The sequence below is a fragment of the Aquarana catesbeiana genome, linkage group LG01 (genome assembly GCF_042186555.1).
Source record: "Aquarana catesbeiana isolate 2022-GZ linkage group LG01, ASM4218655v1, whole genome shotgun sequence".
Classification (NCBI taxonomy): Eukaryota; Metazoa; Chordata; class Amphibia; order Anura; family Ranidae; genus Aquarana; species Aquarana catesbeiana.
Window position 1 is genome coordinate 826,942,188 of NC_133324.1, and position 23,531 is coordinate 826,965,718.

The window sequence follows — 23,531 nt, forward strand, 5'->3', positions numbered from 1 at the left end:
AACTATATCATCTGGTTTCTCACGTCATACAGAGGTGAGCTCCTACCCAGGGAGGCGTTTATGGGCTGTTGACTCTGCTTGTGTACCGCTTCTATGCAATTTACTTAAACAGATCAGCGGAATAAGAAATGCCTCAGCAGATACTCTGAGCAAACTGTTCACATCAGCATCTGGAAGAGCCAGCGAGAGGGACTAATCTGCCTTTGCAGGATAACCTGAATCCCTCACAAGAATAAACAGCCAATGCACCTTGGACAAAGCTTTCAGAGTTCTATTCAAACAAGATAAGAAACACTTAACTCTTAAAACACTTAACACTTAAAATAAATAAATAAAATATATATTCCACCATGTATTCCTAAAGTGGTTGTAAAGGTTCTATAATATTATATTAATAATATTAATAACAATAATAAATACACACACACAGTATCTCACAAAAGTAAGTACACCCCTCACATTTTTGTAAATATTTTATTCTATCTTTTCATGTGACAACACTGAAGAAATGACACTTTGCTACAATGTAAAGTAGTGAGTGTACAGCTTGTATAACAGTGTAAATTTGCTGTCCAATCAAAATAACTCAACACACAGCCATTAATATCTAAACCGCTGGAAACAAAAGTGAGTACACCCCTAAGTGAAAATGTCCAAATTGGGCCCAATAAGCCATTTTTCCTCCCCAGTGTCATGTGACTCGTTAGTGTTACAAGGTCTCAGGTGTGAATGGGGAGCAGGTGTGTTAAATTTGTGTTATTGCTCTCTCTCTCTCATACTGGTCACTGGCGGTTCAACATGGCATCTCATGGCAAAGAACTCTCTGAGGATCTGAAAAAAAGAATTGTTGCTCTACATAAAGATGGCCTAGGATATAAAAAGATTGCCAAGACCCTGAAACTAAGCTGCAGCATGGTGGCCAAGACCATACAGCTGTTTAACAGGACAGGATCCACTCAGAACAGGCCCCGCCATGGTCGACCAAAGAAGTTGAGTGCACGTGCTCAGCGTCATATCCAGAGGTTGTCTTTGGAAAATAGAAGTATGAGTGCTGCCAGCATTGCTGCAGAAGTTGAAGGGGTTGGGGGTCAGCCTGTCAGTGCTCAGACCATACGCCGCACATTGCATCAAAAACAGTTTGCTGAAGACAAGCAGACAAAGAACATGGATTACTGGAACCATGTCCTGTGGTCTGATGAGACCAACATAAACTTATTTGGTTCAGATGGTGTCAAGTGTGTGTGGCGGCAACCAGGTGAGGAGTACAAAGACAAGTGTGTCTTGCCTACAGTCAAGCATGGTGGTGGAGTGCATTGGTCTGGGGCTTGATTAGTGCTGCCAACACTGAGGAGCTACAGTTCATTGGGGCAACCATGAATGCCAACATGTACTGTGAAATACTGAAGCAGAGTATGATCCCCCTCCCTTTGGAGACTGGGCCGCAGGGCAGTATTCCAACATGATAACGACCCCAAACACACCTCCAAGATGATCACTGCTTTGCTAAAGAGGGTAAAGGTCTCCAGACTTAAACCCTATTGAGCATCTGTGGGGCATCCTCAAACAGAAGTTGGAGGAGTGTAAGGTCTCTAACATCCACCAGCTCCGTGATATCGTCATGGAGGAGTGGAAGAGGACTCCAGTGACAACCTGTGAAGCTCACATTGTCAATGCAATCAAAGGAATTTTTTCAGGACTTTTATACAAAACTTGTACAGTCATAGTCATTGTGTATATGATGGTTTTATCAAATGCTCCGAAGAATTATATTTGTGTGAATGCTCACATGAACATTTATCAGCGTGCGGCCAGCTTTATAAACGTCGCAATTTTTTTATATTGTGTAAAGAAGCCCATCTTCATGAACTTTTTTGGGGGAGTTGATTTATACTTTCTTTGGACAACTGTGAAGCTTTGACAACAGTTAGGCCCCTTTCACACGGGGCAGATTCCGTTCTCATCAGCCGGGGATAAGCTCACAGATTTCCCTGCTGATCGAGCAGAGCGGGCGGTTGACACATCCGTAGGTTTCTGCAGAGCGGACACGGACAGAGCCCGATCTGCTCTATGAAGGGCTGGAGGTAAACAGACTCTGCTGTCCGTTTACACTTGACCACCTCCAATCCAATCCACCTAAATAGAAGAGAATGGATCTGTTTTTTTTTTTATTTTTAACAGACCCAATCGGCAAGTGGGTGTAGATAGACACAAATCTGTTTATACCAGCCTGTCCATTGGAATGCATGGACCGTCTGATCAGGTCCGCCTGAAACACCAACAAGTGGATATGAATCAGATCACATGTGTGAAAGGGGCATTGTTATTTGATGGGAAACATTCCATAATCCGGTGCAAAACAATGCAGTAAATGCAATAAACATACCTACAGTACACCTGAGTCAACAAATGGTTGATGACCTTGTCCAGCTTATATTTTCTGTAGTCTTCCAGTCCATCTTTGAAAGCAATGATTGTGAGAACGGCCAGCAGGGGGAGCATAGTGATCTCCTTCTGGAACGCTTCCACCAGCGGGACCCAGTTCAAGAAGGCCAGAAAGAGGAAGTACAAGTTGGCTGCTCTAAAAAAATAAAAATAATAATAACAACAACAACAACAACAACAACAACAACAACAACAACAAGGAACATTCTATTTTCACACAGGTTTGCTAAAATACTGAAAATTGTGAAAATCAAACTGTAAACCAAGCTTTTGATATAAATGTAGCAACCTACCGGTGCTTAGATTCACATTTCCAAGACAGCAGGAGCCTTGTGGCACAACAAAAGCAAAAAAGAAAAAAAAAAGTCTAACCTGCAAAGCCTCACACTACCAGCAGTTGCAAAGACTGGGCAGCCCCCTCTTATGGCTCTGACTAGGGATGAGCTGAACACCCCCACCCCCCCGGACCACCCAACCCCCCCCTTCCCCCTCGGTTTGCAGCAGAACATACGAACAGACAAAAAATTGGTGCGAACACATTTAAAAAGTGTTCCCCCAGGCCCTATATACTCTGAACAGCAGTATATATACACACTGTATGGCCTGCCCTATATACTTTGCAGAAAAACTGAGCTGAGCCTTAGGTGTTGGTGGTACCAGAACATTGTAACCCCTCACAGTTACTCTTGTTGGGGGCAGGAACGGGCCCTGCTGTGAAATATTATATCAAAAATTGTAATTACACGCCCCCCCGTTAAACAGGGGCAGAAAAAATGGGCCTTGGGTGGTGGTGGTGCCCTAAACCAAAAATATTGTTGGAAGCTAGCATCATCAAGATTGAGGAGGAATAGGATAGTCAGCAATGGCAGTCTTCAAGGGATCCCAGATCCATAGCAAATTCAATCAGGTACATCAGCATCAGGTGCTTGATAGCTGCTGATCCAAGACTAATTCAATTTTATGAATGTAAGCCTACTAACGGAGTCTGTGGACAGGTGCACTCTTTGATCCATTGCAAACCCTCCAGCAGCACTGAATATGCATTCAGAAAGCACATTGGATTCAGGACAGGCCAGTAGCTCAATTGCATATTGAGCAAGTTCTGGCCAGTGGTCCATCCTCAAGACCCAGTAACCCAGTGGATGCTCTGTTGGAAAGGTCTCCAAGTCTGCTCTTGTCCCTAGATATTCCTGCACCATGTAATGCAGATGCTAGCAATGGTTGCTTGAACCGATCAGATCAGACCTTGGTGCTGAGGACTAAAAAATTGTTTAAAGGCATCGGTCAGCCGGCCACCTTCTCCACCGCTCTTCCTCTGACTGAACGAAGCCTCAGCAACAGGTTGTCCAGCACCAGGAAATGGTAACCTCCCAGGGTCTGGAAATTAGTTACACAAACCTTTCTCTTCAAGGCCTTCTGAAGAGGTTTCATCCTCTGCTCTCCCTCTGCAAAGGCAGGATGATGAGTTCTGCAACTTAACCCTTGTAATGTGGATCAATAAGGGTTGCCAGCCAGTCATCCCTCTCCTTGATACCACGAATCCTAGGGACCTTTCACAGACTTTGCAGAATCAGGGAGGCCATGCAGCGTAAGTTTGCAGATTCTGAGTCCACTGGGTCACTAAGGATGACATTATCCATAACTACCTCCTCCCAGCCACGTACAACTCCTTGGTTTTCTGGGGACTGAAAACCATCCCTTGAAGACTGCTGCTGAGTGTGTTATCCTCTACATCCATGCTGACACAATAATCCTCCTACTCCTCCTCTTTTTCCTGTGTGTTTGGCGGGCCCGCAGGAATGCTATCTGTATAAAGGGGGCCTTGAGAGGAAAAGAAGTCCCCCTCTTCCCACCGCTGTTGTGCCTCAAGTGACCTGTCCATTATTGCACAAAGCATGTGCTCCAGCAGGAAGACTAGAGGGACAGTGTCACTGATGCATGCATTGTCGCTGCTCACCATCCTTGTGGCCTCCTCAAACGGTGACAGGACAGTGCATGTATCCTTGATCAGTAGCCACTGGCATGGCAAAAAGAAGCCAAGCTCCCCTGACCCTGTCCTGGTGCCATTCTCACACAGGTACTCATTCATGGCCCTCTGCTGCGTGTGTAGCCGCTGCAGCATTGCCAACGTTGAGTTCCACCTGGTGGGCATATCACAAATGGGGCGGTTGGTGGGCAGGTTGCATTCCCTTTGAATGTCAGCCAGTCGAGCACTGGTATTGTATGATCGGCGTAAATGACCACAGACTTTTCTGGCCTGCCTCAGGAGATCATGCTCTGTACCTGCTCAAGAACTGCTACACCACCAAATTCAGAACGTGTGCCAAACCTGGAACATGGGTCAAGTGTCCCTGTCAGAGGGTGGAGAGAAGGTTGGTGCCATTGTCGCCTACAACCATTCCTGGCTGAAGCTGGCGTGGCGTCAACCACTTCTGAGCCTGCCCCTGAAGAGATGACAGAATCTCTGCCCCAGTGTGGCTCCTGTCCCCTAGGCAGTCCAACTCAAGCATTGCATGGCATCTTTTTACCTGACTTCTTGCGTAGCCCCGTGAACGCTTATGGAGCACCACTGATTCAGAGGACAAATATGCAGAGGCCATAGAGGAAGAAGAAGAGGAGGGGGTGGAGGAGAGAGCTGTGGCAGAATCACCACTAGCATTTTGGAGGCATGGTGGCGGAACAAGCTCCAACAACACTGAACCCTGTCCTGCATCCTTCCCAGCTGCCAGCAGAGTTACCCAGTGCGCCATGAAGGAAAGGTAATGTCCCTGCCCATGCCTGCTGGACCATGTGTTAGCAGTAATATGAACCTCACTGTTGACCACGCTGTCCAACGAGGCCAAAACATTGCCGGAATGGCCTTCCATGAAAATAAATGGCGTTTTGGAACCTGCCACTGAGATACAGCACATTCCACAAATTCACGAAAGGGGGCAGAGTCTACCAGCTGAAAAGGCAGCAGTTTCAGTGCTAGAAATTTGGCCAAGCTAGCATTTAGACGCTGAGCATGTGGATGGCTGGGACTGAATTTCTTTTTACGGTTCAACAACTGGGGTAGGGAAATTAGCCTGCTAAAATCAATTGGTGGTGTACTGCTAGCAGACTGGCTGCAAGTACTTGGGACACCTATTGCTATACCTTCATTCCTCTCAGTCCAGGTTTTTGAGAGGACTGGGGGTATAGTAAGGTTGGAGATCCAAGATGAGGAGCAAGAAGTCTGCCTTTTTCTTTGATGTGGGTCTTTTAAGTTTGGCGCCTACGGACTACATGGCAGGTCGTCATATGTCTGGTCAAGCATGTGGTGCCCAAGTGGCTGCTGTTCTGGCAACGCTTGATCCGCTTCAGACATAGGTTGCAAACAGCAACGGTGCAATCTGCTGAACACGTGTTGAAAAAGGCCCACACCAAGGAACTTTTAAAAATCAGCAGCACCCTGCACCTGCAGAGTTCTGCGGTGTGATGCAATAGGGTGGCTGTCCTTAAGCTGCCCCTTAGAGGATACCCTGCCTCATTGGAGTTGTGCCTCTTCCTCCTCACTTTCCTCCTCTCTTCTCTCAGGCACCCAAGTACAGTCAGTGACCTCATCATCCCCTCTCTCCTCGTCACTGGAGCAAACTTGGCATTATGCTGCAGCTGGGGGAACATGACTGCCAGTTTATTGTCCTCCTCTGGCACCCCTCTCTCTAGGCTCGCGTTACTCCCTTCCTCAACCTGGGAACCAACAATGGAGCCTTCAAATCGCTGCGCATGCTCCAGCGGCATGTACCCGACACCAATTCTGGGGACTCATTCATGCATGATAGTGGGGCTACGGAAGGAGTGACTGTGGACAAGGAGCCGGTGAAATAGGCTGCTTTGGCAGCTGTGTTGGAAGGCAAACTACTCTCAGCCAGGGTGACAGAGGATGAGGAGGATGAGGACAGCTTGGTTATCCACACCACCAACTCTTCTGCATGTTGTGGCTCAATAACACGGCCAGCAGCAGAAAAAAAGGACAAGCATGCCCCACGGCCACCTGAAGAGGATGCACCATTTCCAAGACCACCACTTTTGACTGTAGACACAGAGGCTGCTTGCCCCCTTTTAGTGGCCTGTGAGCGTCTGACTCTCCTTGGTGGCTTTCCGGACATGATGTATTTTTTGTTTTGCAATACCACACTACACTGTATTATATACTGTGTACACCGCCTGAAGTGTATTAGAAACCGTACACGCTGTATTAGATACTGTGTACACCACCAGAAAAGTATATATATATATATATATTATATATATATATATATATATATATATTATATATATATATAAAAAATATACTTTTCTGGTGGTGTACACAGTATCTAATACATACATATATTACACACACACACACCCTGCACTGACTGAATATTGAGTAGGTTAGTGTTTGGCTGAAGCCATTTATTAATCAATCAACTGTGTTTACTCTTTTTAAATCATAATGGCAACAGAAACTACCCAAATGAACCTGATCAAAAATTGACATACCCTGGGGATTTTGGCCTCATAACATGCACACAAGTTGACACAAAGGGGTTTGAATGGCTATTAAAAAGGTAACCATCCTCAACTGTGATCTGTTTGCTTGTAATTAGTGTGTGTGTGTATATAAAAGGTCAATGAGTTTCTGGACTCCTGACAGACCCTTGCATCTTTCATCCAGTGCTGCACTGACGTTTCTGGATTCTGAGTCATGGGGAAAGCAAAAGAATTGTCAAAGGATCTGCGGGAAAAGGTAGTTTAACTGTATAAACAGAAAAGGGATATAAAAAGATATCCAAGGAATTGAGAATGCCAATCAGTGTTCAAACTAATCAAGAAGCGGAAAATGAGGGGTTCTGTTGAAACCAAACCACGGTCAGGTAGACCCACTAAAATTTCAGCCACAACTGCCAGGAAAATTGTTCGGGATGCAAAGAAAAACCCACAAATAACTTCAGATGAAATACAGGACTCTCTGAAAACATGTGGTGTGGCTGTTTCAAGATGCACAATAAGGAGGCACTTGAAGAAAGATGGGCTGTATGGTCAAGTCGCCAGAAGAAAGCCATTACTACACAAATGCCACAAAGTATCCCACTTATAATACGCCAAACAGAATCTATTACACCTCACCTGCTGAATGCGGCTAAGGCGCTTATCCTAAAATTTTGGAAACAGACAAACCCCACATTACGCCAATGGCTTGTGGAGGTGGATCGTATCTACCATATGGAAAAGAGCATGCTCACAATGAGAAATAAATCTGATTAAGCAAACAAAATATGGTCCTGTTGGTTCGCCTTTAATTTTTCAACAGCATACGCGGATATTATGATCCAATAGGGATAGTTGAGAAAAGTAGACAAGCACTTAAGACGGTATACTGTAGAGGCTGGACAATTACCCTCCCCCCTCCTCATTTCTCTCTCTCTCTCCTTCTCCTCCTTGCCTGCTTTTCCTTTACCATTTCTTTTTATTGATGTACTGTTCTTGTTCGTTAACTGGAGGTTTTACTGTTTTGTCATGATAAGATGTGATACCATTGTATATGTCGTGCAGGGATATTGTACCCCTTTCAGGTTGTTTATATATTTTTTCTGTTACTGTAAAATGCTTTATACTTTCTAATAAAAACTTATTGAATAAAATAATACGCCAAACAGCACAGAGACAAGCCTCAAACCTTCTGGCACAAAAACATTTGGAGTGATGAGACCAAAATTGAGCTTTTTGGCCGCAACTGTAAACACTACAATTGGAGAGGAGTCAACAAGGCCTATGATGAAAAGGTACACCATTCCTACTGTAAAACACGGAGGGGGATCGCTGATGTTTTGGGGATGTGTGAGCTACAAAGGCACAGGAAATTTGGTCAAAATCTATGGCAAGATGAATGCAGTATGTTATCAAAAAATACTGGAGGAACATTTGCATTCATCAGCCAGGAACCTGTGCATGGGACATTATTATTATACAGGATTTATATAGTGCCAACAGTTTACGTAGCGCTTTACAACTTGAGGGTAGACAGTACAAATACAATACACTTTAATACAGTACTAATCAGAGGGCCCTGCTCCTTAGAGCTTACACTCTAAGAGGGAAGGTCAAGAGATACAAGAGTTAATAACTGTGGGTGATGGGCTGATTGAGAAGATAAATGTACAGTTGTTAGGTGGGGGCCAGATAGACTTCTCTGAAGAGATGAGTTTTCAGGGATCGTCTGAAAGTGGATAAAGTAGGAGAAAATCAGACGGATTGGGGTAGAGCATTCCAGAGGATGGGAGAGGCTCTGGAGAAGTCCTGAAGGCGAGCATGGGATGAGGTGACAAGGGAGTTTGAGAGCAGGAGGTCTTGGGAGGAGCGAAGAGAAAGATTAGGTTGGTATTTTGTGACTAGGTTAGAGATGTAGCTGGGGGCCAGGTTGTGGATGGCTTTGTAAGTTATAGTTAGTATCTTGAATTTAATTCGGTGACTGAGTGGCAGCCAATGGAGGGATTGGCAGAGGGGTGTAGCAGACGCTGAGCGGTTTGTGAGGTGGATGAGCCTGGCAGCAGCGTTCATGATGGACTGAAGTGGGGATGGCCTATTTAGAGGTAAACCAATGAGGAGGGAGTTGCAGTAGTCGAGGTGGGAGATGACCAGGGAGTGGATTAGAAGCTTTGTGGTGACATTGGTTAGGAAGGGGCGTATCTTGGAGATGTTGCGGAGATTGAGGCGGCAAGTTTTAGATAGTGATAGAATGTGGGGTCGAAAGGTTAGTGGGATGGGTTGATAGTTGAGCGGTTGTACTGTATGAACGGTCACCATAGCAAGTAATTTCACTTTTTCTTTAACGCATACAAAATCACATCAGTGTGAACCAGGGCTTAGTTTGTTATTAGCTAGCATAAGAGATGGATACAGTATACACACACACACACACACACACACACACACACACACACACATATATATATATATATAAATATATATATATATATATATATTACATACACACACACACACAATAGGATTTTTATGACAGCTTACAGTTTTTGTAACAGCTTATCAGTTTTTGTAGCAAAGCAATATACCTAAACCCTAGAAAGAGGAGGGACCTCTGTGTCCCGTGATGTACTCCAAGAAAAGAATTTTACAAGTAAGCCTTTATAAAAATCCTATTTTCTTTATCGTACATCACGGAACACAGAGCCATAGTAGTAACTATATGGGACGTCCCATAGCAATGCTATTTTAGGGGAGGGAGACACAACCTGTAGGGCACCCACAGACTTTAGGACCTATACTGCTGCCTGCAGCACACTGCGCCCAAAGGCAAACTTGGTGAATGTATGTACTGAAGACCAAGTTGTAGCCTCACAGATCTGAGCCATGGAGGCCTGGTGACCCACTGCCCAAGAAGCACTAACTGCTCTGGTAGAGTGCGCTCTGACTTGAAAAGGTGGAATCTTACCCCTTAAATCATAAGCCCGAATTATAACTTGCTGAATCCACTTAGCGACAATGGATTTCGACGCTGCCTGTCCTTTCCTAGGACTGTCTGGCAACATAAACAAGACATCAGTCTTCTGGATCTGAGCAGTCGTCTTTAAATAGATCTTGACCGCTCTCACCACATCAAGACAATGTAGTGGCTTCTCTTGGAACATGGTTTTGGAAAAAATGATGGCATGACAATATCTCGGTTCAGGTGAAAACCTGAGACCACTTTTGGCAGAAAACCTGGACGAGGGCACAACACCACTCTGCCCTCGTGAATAATCAAGTATGGCTCTTTACAAGAAAGAGCAGCCAATTCCGAAACCCTCTTTGTTGAGGATATAGCAACCAAGAACACTAATTTCCTTGTCAGAAGGACTAAGGGAGTATGCTGTATCGGTTCAAATGGCTGTTTTTGTAACACCGACAAAATTAAGTTCAAGTCCCAAGGGTTCAAAGGTGATCTATCTGGCGGATTAAGCCGCATCACCCCTTGCATAAAAACCCGGAGCAAAGAATGTGAAGCAAGCAGTCTTTGAAATAAGACCGAAAAAGCTGAGACTTGGCCCTTGATAGTACTCAAGGCCAGCTTCATCTCTACCCCATTTGTAGAAAGGCAAGAATTCTGTTGTACTTCCGAGGGTGCCAACCCTTTGACTCACACCAGGAAACATAAGCCCTCCTTGCATTAATCAAGGTAGAGATAACTGACCCGGAAAGCCCACGTTTCTTCAGAATGTGGGTTTCAATAGCCAAGCCGTTAAATTTAGAGTTCGTAAGGTAGGATGGAATATCGGCCCCTTTGAGAGTAGGTCTGGCCATAGTGGAAGGGACCATGGATCCTCCACTGCCATCTTTATGATTTATGCATACCAGGACCTTCTGGGCCATGCTTGGGCTACCAGAATTACCGGTTTTCTTTCCAGCTTGATCCTGCAAAGTCGTCGTGGCAGCATCTGAATAGGGGGGGAATGCATAAATCAGTGAGAAATGATCCCACGGGGTCACAACGCATCTGTTCCGCATGCGAGTGGATCCCTTGTCCTGGACACAAAGTTGACCTTCAATCTGGATGCCAGAAGATCTACGTCCGCAGTCCCCCATCTCTGGCAAACAGAAAAATGTCGGGGTGAAGAGACCATTCCCCCGAGAGCAACTACTAGTGGCTCAAGAAGTCTGCCTGCCAATTTTCTACTCCCGGAATGAAAACTTCTGATAGGCACGGAACATTCCTTTCTGCCCAAGTTAGGATATGGTTCACCTCCCTCTGTGCTGCGAGACTCCTAGTGCCCCCTTGGTGATTGATGTAAGCCACAGCTGTGGCATTGTCGGATTGGATCCTGACAGGACAACCCTGTAACCTGAATGTCCAGGCCTTTAGAGCCAGACCCGCTGCCCAGAGCTCTAGGATGTTGATGGGCAAGGTCCTTTCGGTTCTTGACCACTGTCCCTGGACAGTTGTCTTTTCTAGCACTGCTCCCCAGCCTGAAAGGCTGGCATCTGTCGTTACCACCTTCCAGATAACTGGTCTGAAGGATTTTGCTTTCAGCAGATTCTGGGTTAGCAACCACCAACTGAGTCTTTGGGACACCCTTGGGGACAGACGTATTGGCAAGACTAAAGCTTGAATCGTTTTGTTCCAAGCAAACAGGATACTGTTTTGCAACAATCTCGAATGGAAATGGGCATAGGGAACCGCTTCGAATGAAGCCACCATCTTTCCTAACAACCTCATGCAAAGGCAAATGGAGGGATCTCCTTTCGACCTGACCATCTGCACCAGCTCTCTTATGGAGCTGATCTTTGCCTGAGGCAAGAACACCTTTTTCTGAGCTGTGTCTATGATCAGACCCAAGTACTCCAGCCTTTTTAGCAGTTTTAAGGAAGACTTCTCTAGGTTGAGAATCCAACCTAGAGTTACCAGGTAACTGGTTGTAATGCGCACGCTTTGCTCCAAACGAGCCACCGACTGGTCTATTAGCAATAGATCGTCTAGGTACGCCAAGACTGTTCTGCCCTGTGCCCTTAACTTGGTCTTTCTTCCTGATCGCCAGAGGGTAACCCCTCATCCTCTACCCACTGTTCCCTTAGTAAAGGGTCTAAGGTGGGGGAGGGGGATCTAACATGCTTCCTATCCTTTTGGATAGAGGATGCAATTAAAGCCGCTAATCTTTCCTCTAGGCCCAGCAGGGCGGAGGAAAAGGCATCTTTAGTCACGTATACAGGGGCTGAGATGTGAGAAGCAGCTGCACCACCAATTGATTCCAATAAAACTCACCCTGGCTTGCCACATCTGGTATTTCAGAAGAGGATGACAGTGTGGAGGCACGACTGGAGTTCCCAGCGCCTGGGGGTTAAATCTTTGGTACCTTTTTTGAGGTTTTTGTGGTGTCTTTTTTTGGGAGCCATAGTGCTAAGCACAAAAGCAGAGGCACTAAGTAAATGCACTACTTGCTGAGCAATAGTCTAGCATACAATGCCGCTAATAAAGTTCAGCTTGGTGCTAAGTAAAAATGTATTTCCTGTACTGGAAATGCCTGTATGCATTGCCTTACATGCACCCAGCGCTCGTGTCCTGTGTGTTAGACATTCATGTTCTGCAGCTCCAGCTGAGAAGCATCTGTTTTCTCTCTGCTCGGCGTCCCCAGCACCTGTGCTGTGTGCTCCTCGTGGACACTACATCCCACACATGGCGCCGCACCTAAGCCACGCCCCCTCCGCTCATTAACCCACCCTCTCTTGTTTTAACTACCAAAAGTCCGCGCGGACGGCATTCGGGTCTGCCACTGCAGACCCAGCGAGAGGGGAGGGAAAGGGAAGGCTGGGGAGGCGGGGAATTTAAACTTGATGTTTATGGGCTTCTGTGGGGACATATCAATATCAACATAGAGAAGCCACTGCTTGGTGGAGTACAAACTACTGTTGTACCTCCCAGCCCCATAGCTCCCCCACGGGGGGAAAGAACATGTTCTAGATGAGGAATCCCCCCTGGCTGGCCGAGACCACACACACACTGTTAGCTGGGACACAGAGCTGGCTGAGAAGCAATGTACCAGGTATGTGCATTTACTCCCTCTAGTGGAGACTTTAAGGCATGACAACAATTTAGTCATGGAAGAAAAAAAACCATAGGTGGACTTTTTACAGTTCCTAGGCTTCTTCCCTTACCTTATCCTCGCCGCAGGATACTGCTGAAGACAGACAGATCCAAACTTCAACCATCACGGCAGGCTGTGTTAGAAAACCTTCAAGGACTGGGTCCCTTTTTATCGGTGTTCCATTCCCTTGGACCTGTATTAGCACCCCACCAGGTAAAACTTTAGGTAATAGAAGCATGACCAAAAGCCCTGGGTCCCAGGGTCCAGCCCTGCAAGGAGAGGCGTTACAGGCAAAAACTCATTCTTCGTATACGAGGCCCGGGTACCAATCACCTTGGCCTCAGTGGCACTTTGGATGGATCCGGTCTGTGGAGGCTAGGATCCCTCCAGCGGAGCTCTTCAGAGCACATCTTCACACGTGACCAACACCTTAGACACTGGCGAAAAAACTGAAGTACTCCTGGTAGAAGGAGGGGTTGTATAGGGGGTGAACTTCCTGTATTAGGTATAATGGTGTCCATCACCTGAAGGTGCCTATTTACGCATATACAGTAGTTACTACTATGGCTCTGTGTCCCGTGATGTACGATAAAGATACAAAACCATTGCACAGAGCAAGTAAATACAACATAGTCGTGATTTTTTTTTTAAATTAAAACTTTGCCTTTGGAATCACTTTAATTCTCTTGAATAATAGAGATGCCTCTGAAGCGAAAAGATGCTTTAAATATATTTGAGGTGTCTACATTTGTTATTCGAGGGATCCAGATTTGTCAATCTGGCAATGCTTACAGAGCTCTGGCATTACAAATCCCGCAGCCTAACAAGTGTGTTAACTAGAATGCTGGCTTCCTTCCAAACACTCTGCTTGAATTTCCAAAATGGATTGTATAACGAGCTCAGTCAGCAGACAATGACATTAGAAAGGTGCAGGCACGAAGTTCTATACAAAGTAGCATAATGCTTTCCATATATAAAGCGTCGGATTTCAAGTCTACATGAAATATTAGTACAGGTGCGACAATCACTGACCTGCTATAATATATACAGGAATACACAGGAACTTCACCCGTAGTGACAGCTGAACACACAGGCTGTGCAGGAACCTACCTGTGAAACTGTTCAAACAAGTTCCGTGGGATGAAGTTCAGTAGAGTGTAATTAGTGGTCCGTATCTTGTTGTTCTTGTAGCCTTTAGTTAGCCTGTCATACTCCTCCTTGAACTGATCCAGGTATGGGACAACAACCCTATGTTTAGGAGTTCTGCTCCCCGTGTCGGTAGTTCTACAAAATTTCAGGTACGATCGTGGCGCTGAGGCACTCCTCTGGGTTTCGTTGCTGCTGCTCTCCGTCTGTGCCACTTGCTGCCATCTGTGACGGACCCACTGGAGAGGTCTGGCCATATCGATCCAACTTGTGGCTGAAATCTTCTTTAGTCTAGCAGGAGAAAAGTCAAAAGATTGTTTGCAAAGGCTGTATATGGTGTATGATAGTTACATAACATTTTGTACACTGGAGCATTGGCCTGAAAGGGCTGAGAGGGAAGACCACCCTGTGCCCTTAAAGAGGATCTTCACTGCATCTGAGCACCACAAACCAAAAACACTAATTAATCTCTTTTTAATATTCAAAACAAACTCCCCCATCCATGTATGTCTATTTGCTTTATCTATGCTTCATTTTGTTGAGAAATCACTTTGAAAAACACCCACTAGCATTTCTGGCAGTGGCCATCTTGAGTAAGGGCAAATGATTCATGTAGCATTTACTACCTGGAATCCATCTGCCCTTAGCTCAGTCATGCATGCAGGAGAGTGTGCTTAGCAGAGAAAACCCCTCCCCCTCTTCTACCCAAAAAAAAAAAAGTTTAAAAACACAAGTAAATATGATATACTTTCCTATTTACTAATGTTAGCAGCACGAGGATTAAAAATAATCAATTTTGATTGGGAGAGTGAAGTTTCACTTTAAGGCCACGGGCCACGTTTGTGCGGGCACATAGTTACATAGTTAGTCGGGTTGAAAAAAGTCCATCAAGTTCAACCAAAAAAAAATTAAAATGCAGCCCATTTTCTTGAATGGGCTGCTATGCATGCTGGAAATGGTTTCTGAACCATTTTGAAAACACAGCGGCCAGGAAATTGCATGTTGCTTTTGCACGATGAGATTTCAGAGGTTCCCACAAACACACTTCGTTTTGAGATGCATTTTATTAAGAATGAATGGCAGTCCAGCGTGTTTTTAAAGAGCAGCACGTTTTGCCTGTGGGCGATTGCGAGTGCAGGAACAGGTGCGATTCCAGTATCCGCAATAATGTGAACCAGGCCTAAAGCGGAACTAAACTCATCGATATAAGCTTCCCAAAACAGTTACATTTAAGGACGCTGTGAAGAATAACTGTCACAGTTGCTTGTGTTATCAACTGAACGGTCAAGCCATCAAATGACTGGTGTCATAACTGATCACATGTGCAACACCTTGATAACTACGGATCAAAACAGAGGCTAAGATGGCAGCTCCCTTGGCTGTAAAGGAGAGGAGGGTTTAGTTCCACTATACTACCTTGGAACAATGGATGAGCTCCGGCGTGTTCGCACACCCCACGTGCAGAGCCCGCCAGGAAGTCAGAACTGCGCTGATCACAGGCAGTGAGACATTTTCCAATCTCTGCAGCCGCACATCGGGACAACGTCTCACTGCCTATGATTAGCGCAGCACAGTGCCAACTTACGGGCGGGCTCTGCACGTGGGCTGTGCGAACACGCCGGAGCTCATCCTTACTTGGAACCCATCAACTAACCACTTGTGCCACACCCAGTTACATCAATTAGAGAAGGAGGGAAGAGAACTAGGAGGTAAATTAGCTTTCTGGCAACAAGAACCCCATGTTAGCAAGGAAGCTTTTAGCACAAAAAAAAAAAATAGTAATATATTTTAAAAGTGGTTCAAATAAAAACTACCTAAATCCAACTCACGAATCAGAAATCCTAAAACTGAAGCAATGCTTTTCTTGAATGGGTGCAGGTCTTTTTAAAGGGGCCACACTGCCAGTACAGCAAATGCTTTATTAAAGTTCCTCTCTTTAATCTGTAATTAATTTATAGAGACACATTCCTGCTCTCTGAATACCATTCATCAAAATATCGCTAAATTATCTTTATGAATTCCCCTGTATGTCTAAGACACACATTGAAATTCTAACATGCCTCCACCCAAGGAATGAGTGCATGGGCATGGGCAGCCAAGTTGGAAGACGGAGCCTAAAACTAGTCCTCCATCAGGTAAGTAGACAGTAGGCTGGGTCATAGCCAATGGAGAGCCTGCTATAGAATCTGCCCAATGTCAATTAGGAGGGAGTGGACCTGTTGGGGAACTAGTGTTTCAGCTTCCCCATCCGGCTCCATCCACCGTCAACGTTACTTGTTGTTAGGAGGTGGTCAACTGTAAAGTGGAGTGTCCCGGTGTCCTTTATGGCCAATTCACACTGGAACGTGCATACTTTTGTGTGTTCCATTTTTGACAACCCATTAATTTAATTAAGATGCCGCAAATGCTAAAAGTATTGGAGGCATGACAAGCCTGCACCAAACTGCATGGTAATGCTGTATAATGCGTTTTTGTGGCTGCAAATGTGTGCGTTTGATAGATGCATTTGGGGTGCCATTAACAATTAATGGCACCCACGCATGTCCAACAAGGGCAGCATGTTCCCACACAGTATGGGAAATGCGCATATGCCCCAATACATATGGTGTGAACCAGCCCTTACAACCAGCGACTGGTGGGGAGGGGGGCAGAGGTGGCTAACATGCCGCCTGCTACACAGCGTACAGAGACAGGTACTCTGCCTGTCTCTGTACACAAACTTAGAGTTGGTCCTCGTTACCTCCAGTTTGGCTATTTTTGAATCTGGTGCAGTAAAAGTGGCACTAGTAAAAACTACCTAAATCAGCCACACACATTGGTAAACCTACCAAAATGGGTGGCAAGGATTTTGTAATTTGGCGCAGGCCATTATAAAAGGCCATACCACCAGAAAAGTGTGAAGGCTTTTTGAATTCCACCAGCGTGTTACAAATCTTTTTATGCTTTTCATTTGTGTGCAAAACACACACACGCTAAAGAGGGCCTTAAAAAAGCACAGAGCTGGTATTGTAATGGCAGAATTCTCTGCTCTATAAGGAATGTTGCACTGCGAACTGAGTAAGTTCCAGTTATATGCAAGTTTTTCAGACAACTGGTGGAGGAAATATCTGAAAGCATGACCCCCTTTATTATCCCGCGCATTCATCCAATGATACAGTGATTAGGATAAACCAATGAAACAAACATGACCATTCCCACAGCTTATTGGAGTAAATCTACTAAAGATCCCATGAAAGACAGGAAACCATCTTATCACATGCTTTACATTACAGAAGTATGCTGGCCATACTTGCACATTTTATAGGGAAAGCCAAGCCCATCAACAAGCTTGCTTTTGCTTTAACCACTTCAGCCCCGAAAAGTTCACCCCCTTAATGACCAGGCCATTTTTTGCGATACGAACTGCGTTACTTTAGCTGACAATTGCGCGGTCGTGCAATGCTGTACCCAAATAATATTGATGTCCTTTTTTTTTTTACCACAAATAGAGCTTTATTTTGGAGGTATTTGATCACCCCTACGGTTTTTATCATTTGCACTATGAACAAAAAAAAGACCAACAATTATGAATAAAAAAACCAATATTTAATTTTCTGCTATGAAACACACCCAATGGAATTAAAAAAAAAAAAAAAAAAAAAAAAAAAAAAAGTCAAATGTTTTCAACAATTTAGGCCAATATGTATTCTGCTACATATTTTTTTTTGGTAAAAAAAATACCAATAAGCGTATATTGATTGGTTTGCGCAAAAAGTTATAGCATTTACAAACTATGGGATATTTTATGGAATTTTTCATTTATTTTGTTTACTAGTAATGACGGCGATTAGCGACTTGTAGCGGGACCGCGACATTGCGGCGGACAGATCAGACACCAAGTGACACTTTTTTGGTGACCAGTGACACTAATACAGTGAGCAGTGCTAAAAATATGTCACTGTACAAATGACACTGGCAGGGAAGGGGTTAACATCAGGGGCAATCAAAGGGTTAAATGTATCCCTAGGGGGTGCTTGCGCTGAAAGAAGAGAGATCTGTCTTCTATCAGAAAGGCAATCTGCCTTGTTTATATAGGCAGGCCACTGTTCTGTCTGCCTCGGGAATGATCAGCGGGTCCCGGCAGACATCGGGCCCGCCGGACCCAGAGATTGGCTCCCGCTGTGTCCAATCACAGCAGGAGCAGGTCACCGGCAGCACATGTGCAAGCCCCAGACCCGTAAGAAGAAAAACATATAATATCACGATGCAGGGGTTAGATGTAATACCCAATTTCTGGCTCCAGAAAGCTTCCTTTATCCATGTGTTCAGTTAAACTCACCGTCCTTTCTAAGGGCCAAGTTCATACCACATGTAGCCCAGTGCGCTTTTTTCTGCATCAAAAACGCATGGAAAAGTAGGTTATATGGTTTTCAATGGCATAGTTTACATCAGTTCCAGAAAAAAAAAAAAAAAAAAAAGTAGAACCTGCTTAATTTTTCCTGTAATGGAACGCTGTAAAAAAGAAAAAAAAAAAAAAAAAAAAAAAAAGAAGAAGGCGCTCGTCTGCATCAAAAATGCACCAGAAACCCGAATGCAGAAAAACACCTGGAAAGCATCCGGACTGTGTTTCTTATGGTGTAAAATGGCCCTAAGGGTCCATTCACATCATAAACTGCACATAACTGCATTTTTGCATGCATTTGAAGCGCGCTTGAATGCGTTTTTCACTGTGCTTAGCACATCGTTTGCAGTGCATTTTTCTATGCGTTATTCGGGTTGGCTTTGTTGGCTTAGGGGCACAGCGAGATACATATGAATCGCATTTGTAGTGCATTCCCTGCTTTTGCAGTGTTGAAAAATGCAGCATGTATATATATATATTTTTTTTTTAACAGCGCTGAACTGCACTGGAATGATGTGAACTATTACCATAGATTACCTTAATTTGAGCCGTCTATGCAGTTGGAGTGCAGTTCAAAATGCATCAAACTGCGTTCAGTGTGAAAGGGCCATAAGGCAACCCATACATTTTGTTCGTTCAACCAGCATGCTGAACAAAAAAAAACAAAAAAACAAACAACCAGAAAAACACACTGATTCGAGCCACCCATCAACATTGTATCCTCCCTGCTGAGCTACTGTATTCTGACGGCAGAGAGACTTCCCCACAGAATACACCAATCAGCTTTGCCAGCCAGCAAAGCTGATCCAAGTGGGGAAAATCCAACAGGGAGGTTGGACAGAAGTTATTTGGTAGATTGACTTCTGTACAACCAGTGTGTCCATACATGGATCAAAATTGGGCCAATCTCTGCTGAACCGACCAAATTTAGTTCTATGTATGGCCAACGCTCATAAGCTTGCTTTCTTACATACAATGCAGGGTTAACAGCCCTGATGCCAATGGACTGCACATACCCTGGAACTTTGGGCAGAAGAGAACAGCGCCGATGGCTGCTGGACCAAGGTATAGATTTTTTTGAACATTTGCAGAATGATTTGCGATGATCGCTGCTGGACGCACAGAAAGTCAAAAGGGCAGGCGGCTGCAGCAGAAATCTCAGATTGCTGACCCTACAATTCGCACCAACCTAAATCACCTATTTAGCCTAACAGACCAAAAGGGAGAACATCGGAAGTTAATGGTTTGAAGCTCCACTCCTGGCTTGACATTACATCTAGGAATTTCCTGCAAATCTTTGCTGTGGGTTGATGCAAGGGTTCTCTTACTTTTTTCTCCTCCTATTAGATCACGATGAGTTAAAGTAGAACTATATTCAAAACTTATTTTTTTCATATTTGATAGAGCAAGGAAGGGTAACAACCTCTGACAGATTTTTTTCCACTATCTGTGTGCCATTGGGGAGATTTCCCTTCACTTCCTGTCCTCTAGCCTAAAGCTCCATACACACGATCAGAATACTATAAAAAAAAAAAAAAATACCACTTTTGAAGCGATTGTATGATAATCTGATCGTTAGTACACAGCTTTCGGCCAAAATTTTCCTAAGGCCCCTTTCACACTGGGGCAGTAGGGGGCGTCGGCGGTAAAACAGCGCTATTTTTTAGCGCTGTTTTACCACGGTATTCGGCCGCTAGCGGTGCGGTTTTTACCCCCCGTTGGCAGCCGAAAAAGGGTTAAAACCGCTCGTATAGCGCGGTTATAGCCCCGGTATTGCCGCGGTATAGCCGCGCTGTCCCATTGATTTCAATGGGCAGGAGCGGTTTAGGAGCGGTGAATACACCGCTCCTTCACCGCTCCAAAGATGCGGCTGACAGGAGATTTTTTTCTTCTACTGCCAGCGCACCGCTTCAGTGTGAAAGCCCTCGGGCTTTCGCACTGAACAAACAGCGGAGGCTGTTTTGGGGCGGTTTGCAGGCGGTATTTTTAGCGCAATAACGCCTGCAAACCGCCCCAGTGTGAAAGGGGCCTAAGAGACAATCAGGAAAAAGTTTCTCGTATGATAATACAACACAATACATTTAGTAACCTATTTGTTTTCGATATGGAGACTAGCATGCAAAAACAAAAAACAAAAAAACAGACGATTATTCGTCCGATAATCTCATTGTGTGTACTAGGCTTTGACCTCTCATCTACTGCCAAAATTCCAGACAACTGTGCACACAATGCAGCTGTCATTACGGCCTGCAATTGTCACTTTCGGTTTCTCAACCATCTACACTTCTTTTTAGGTGCACAGTATAGAGCTCAGTTTTGCTGAGTATTTTCCTTTTTGTCCGGATTTACGTATACATGATACTATAAATTGTCCTTGCCCTTCAACTCTGACCTAAAGCTGGCTATACGCTATTCAATCGGATTGTAGAAATTGTATTTTTTTTTTTTTTAGACTACACTACAATACGAGGACAAAACTAAACAATATATTAAAACAGAACCAAATCAGGGAGGCCCTTGCACTAAATGGAAGTCGATGGAAGACCTAAAGGATATTGCATAGTGCCTTGAAAAAGTATTCATACCCCTTGAAATTTTCCACATTTTGTCATATTACAACCAAGAACATAAACGTATTTTATTGGAATTTTATGTGATAGACCAACAGAGTGGCACATAATTGTGACGTGGAAGGAAAATGATAAATGGTTTTCCATTTGTATTCAGCCTCCTTTACTCCGATACCCCTAACTATAATCTAGCGGAACCAATTGCCTTCAGAAGTCACTTAATTAGTAAATAGAGTCCACCTGTGTGTAATTTAGTTTCAGTATAATTATATATATATATATATATACACACACACACACATACATATACATATATATATATATACACACACATACACATACATACATACACACACACATAGGTGGGGGGCAGTGTGATGGGGAAATAGTATGATGTGGGCAGTGTGATAAAAGAGGGGCTATGTGGCAGGTGGAGGGGCCAGTGTGACAGGAGACAGGTGGGGGGGCCAGTGTGACAGGAGACAGGTGGGGGGGCCAGTGTGACAGGAGACAGGTGGGGGGGGGCCAGTGTGACAGGAGACAGGTGGGGGGGGGGGCCAGTGTGACAGGAGACAGGTGGGGGGGGGGCCAGTGTGACAGGAGACAGGTGGGGGGGGGGGCCAGTGTGACAGGAGACAGGTGGGGGGGCCAGTGTGACAGGAGACAGGTGGGGGGGCCAGTGTGACAGGAGACAGGTGGGGGGGGGGGGCCAGTGTGACAGGAGACAGATGGGGGGGGGGCCAGTGTGACAGGAGACAGGTGGGGGGGGGGGCCAGTGTGACAGGAGACAGGTGGGGGGGGCAGTGTGACAGGAGACAGGTGGGGGGGGCAGTGTGACAGGAGACAGGTGGGGGGGGCCAGTGTGACAGGAGACAGGTGGGGGGGGCCAGTGTGACAGGAGACAGGTGGGGGGGCCCAGTGTGACAGGAGACAGGTGGGGGGGCCCAGTGTGACAGGAGACAGGTGGGGGGGCCCAGTGTGACAGGAGACAGGTGGGGGGGCCCAGTGTGACAGGAGACAGGTGGGGGGGGCCAGTGTGACAGGAGACAGGTGGGGGGGGCCAGTGTGACAGGAGACAGGTGGGGGGGGCCAGTGTGACAGGAGACAGGTGGGGGGGGCCAGTGTGACAGGAGACAGGTGGGGGGGGCCAGTGTGACAGGAGACAGGTGGGGGGGCCCAGTGTGACAGGAGACAGGTGGGGGGGCCCAGTGTGACAGGAGACAGGTGGGGGGGCCCAGTGTGACAGGAGACAGGTGGGGGGGCCCAGTGTGACAGGAGACAGGTGGGGGGGCCAGTGTGACAGGAGACAGGTGGGGGGGGCCAGTGTGACAGGAGACAGGTGGGGGGGCCCAGTGTGACAGGAGACAGGTGGGGGGGCCCAGTGTGACAGGAGACAGGTGGGGGGGCCCAGTGTGACAGGAGACAGGTGGGGGGGGCCAGTGTGACAGGAGACAGGTGGGGGGGGCCAGTGTGACAGGAGACAGGTGGGGGGGCCCAGTGTGACAGGAGACAGGTGGGGGGGCCCAGTGTGACAGGAGACAGGTGGGGGGGCCAGTGTGACAGGAGACAGGTGGGGGGGCCAGTGTGACAGGAGACAGGTGGGGGGGCCAGTGTGACAGGAGACAGGTGGGGGGGCCAGTGTGACAGGAGACAGGTGGGGGGGCAGTGTTGTGCTTAACTTACATGAGAAGCCCATATGGAAGAAGCAGCATGCTTCCTTGTGATGTCCGCAGCAGGCAGCACAGTTCACTTCCCAAGTATCAGTGTATACAATGGAGAAGGGAGGGGCCTCTGACCCGAGCATGTATCGGCAAGACTCAGTGTGTACAAGTAGAGGGACAAACTTATGCACTGAATCTGGTGCCTGCTTGGGTCAGAGGCCCCTCCCCTATCCATTGTATACACTGACACTCGGGAAGTAAGCCCCCCTCCCCTGTATAGTTAGATGCCAGCCGGAGGTACAGGGGAAGGTGTGGGGTCTTGGGGCCTCCCCACACTGGAAGAATGCCAGGGCCCAGTCGCAAGTGCGACTGTTGCGACCCTGGTAATTCCGCCACTGCACTGGACAGGTCAGGGATAAAGTTGTGAAGAAGTTTAAAGCAGGGTTAGGTTATAAAAAAATATCCCAAGCTTTGAACATCTCACGGAGCACTGTTCAATCCATCATCAGAAAATGGAAAGAGTATGGCACAACTGCAAACCTAGCAAGACATGGACGTCCACCTAAAAACTGACAGGTCAGGCAAGGAGAGCATTAATCAGAAAAGCAGCCAAGAGGCCCATCGTAACTCTGGAGCTGTAGAGATCCACAACTCAGGTGGGAGAATCTGTCCAGAAGACATTATCCATGCACTCCACAAATCTGTTTTTTATGGAAGAGTGGCAAAAAGAAAGACATAAGTCCTGTTTGCA

The 23,531-nt window shown here is 45.9% G+C and overlaps 1 protein-coding gene across 1 annotated transcript in view; it reads right to left on the reverse strand.

Annotated features, from left to right (window-relative positions):
* ATP10D (ATPase phospholipid transporting 10D (putative)) overlaps window positions 1-23,531 on the reverse strand; it is a 139,569-nt gene that overhangs the window by 70,235 nt on the left and 45,803 nt on the right. The window contains exons 2-3 of the mRNA XM_073608486.1: window positions 14,133-14,459; window positions 2,384-2,578 (exon numbers count right to left, since the gene is read on the reverse strand). Coding sequence (XP_073464587.1) covers window positions 2,384-2,578; window positions 14,133-14,425 — 488 coding nt within the window. The 5' untranslated portion in view covers window positions 14,426-14,459. The remainder of the gene's footprint in view (window positions 1-2,383; window positions 2,579-14,132; window positions 14,460-23,531) is intronic.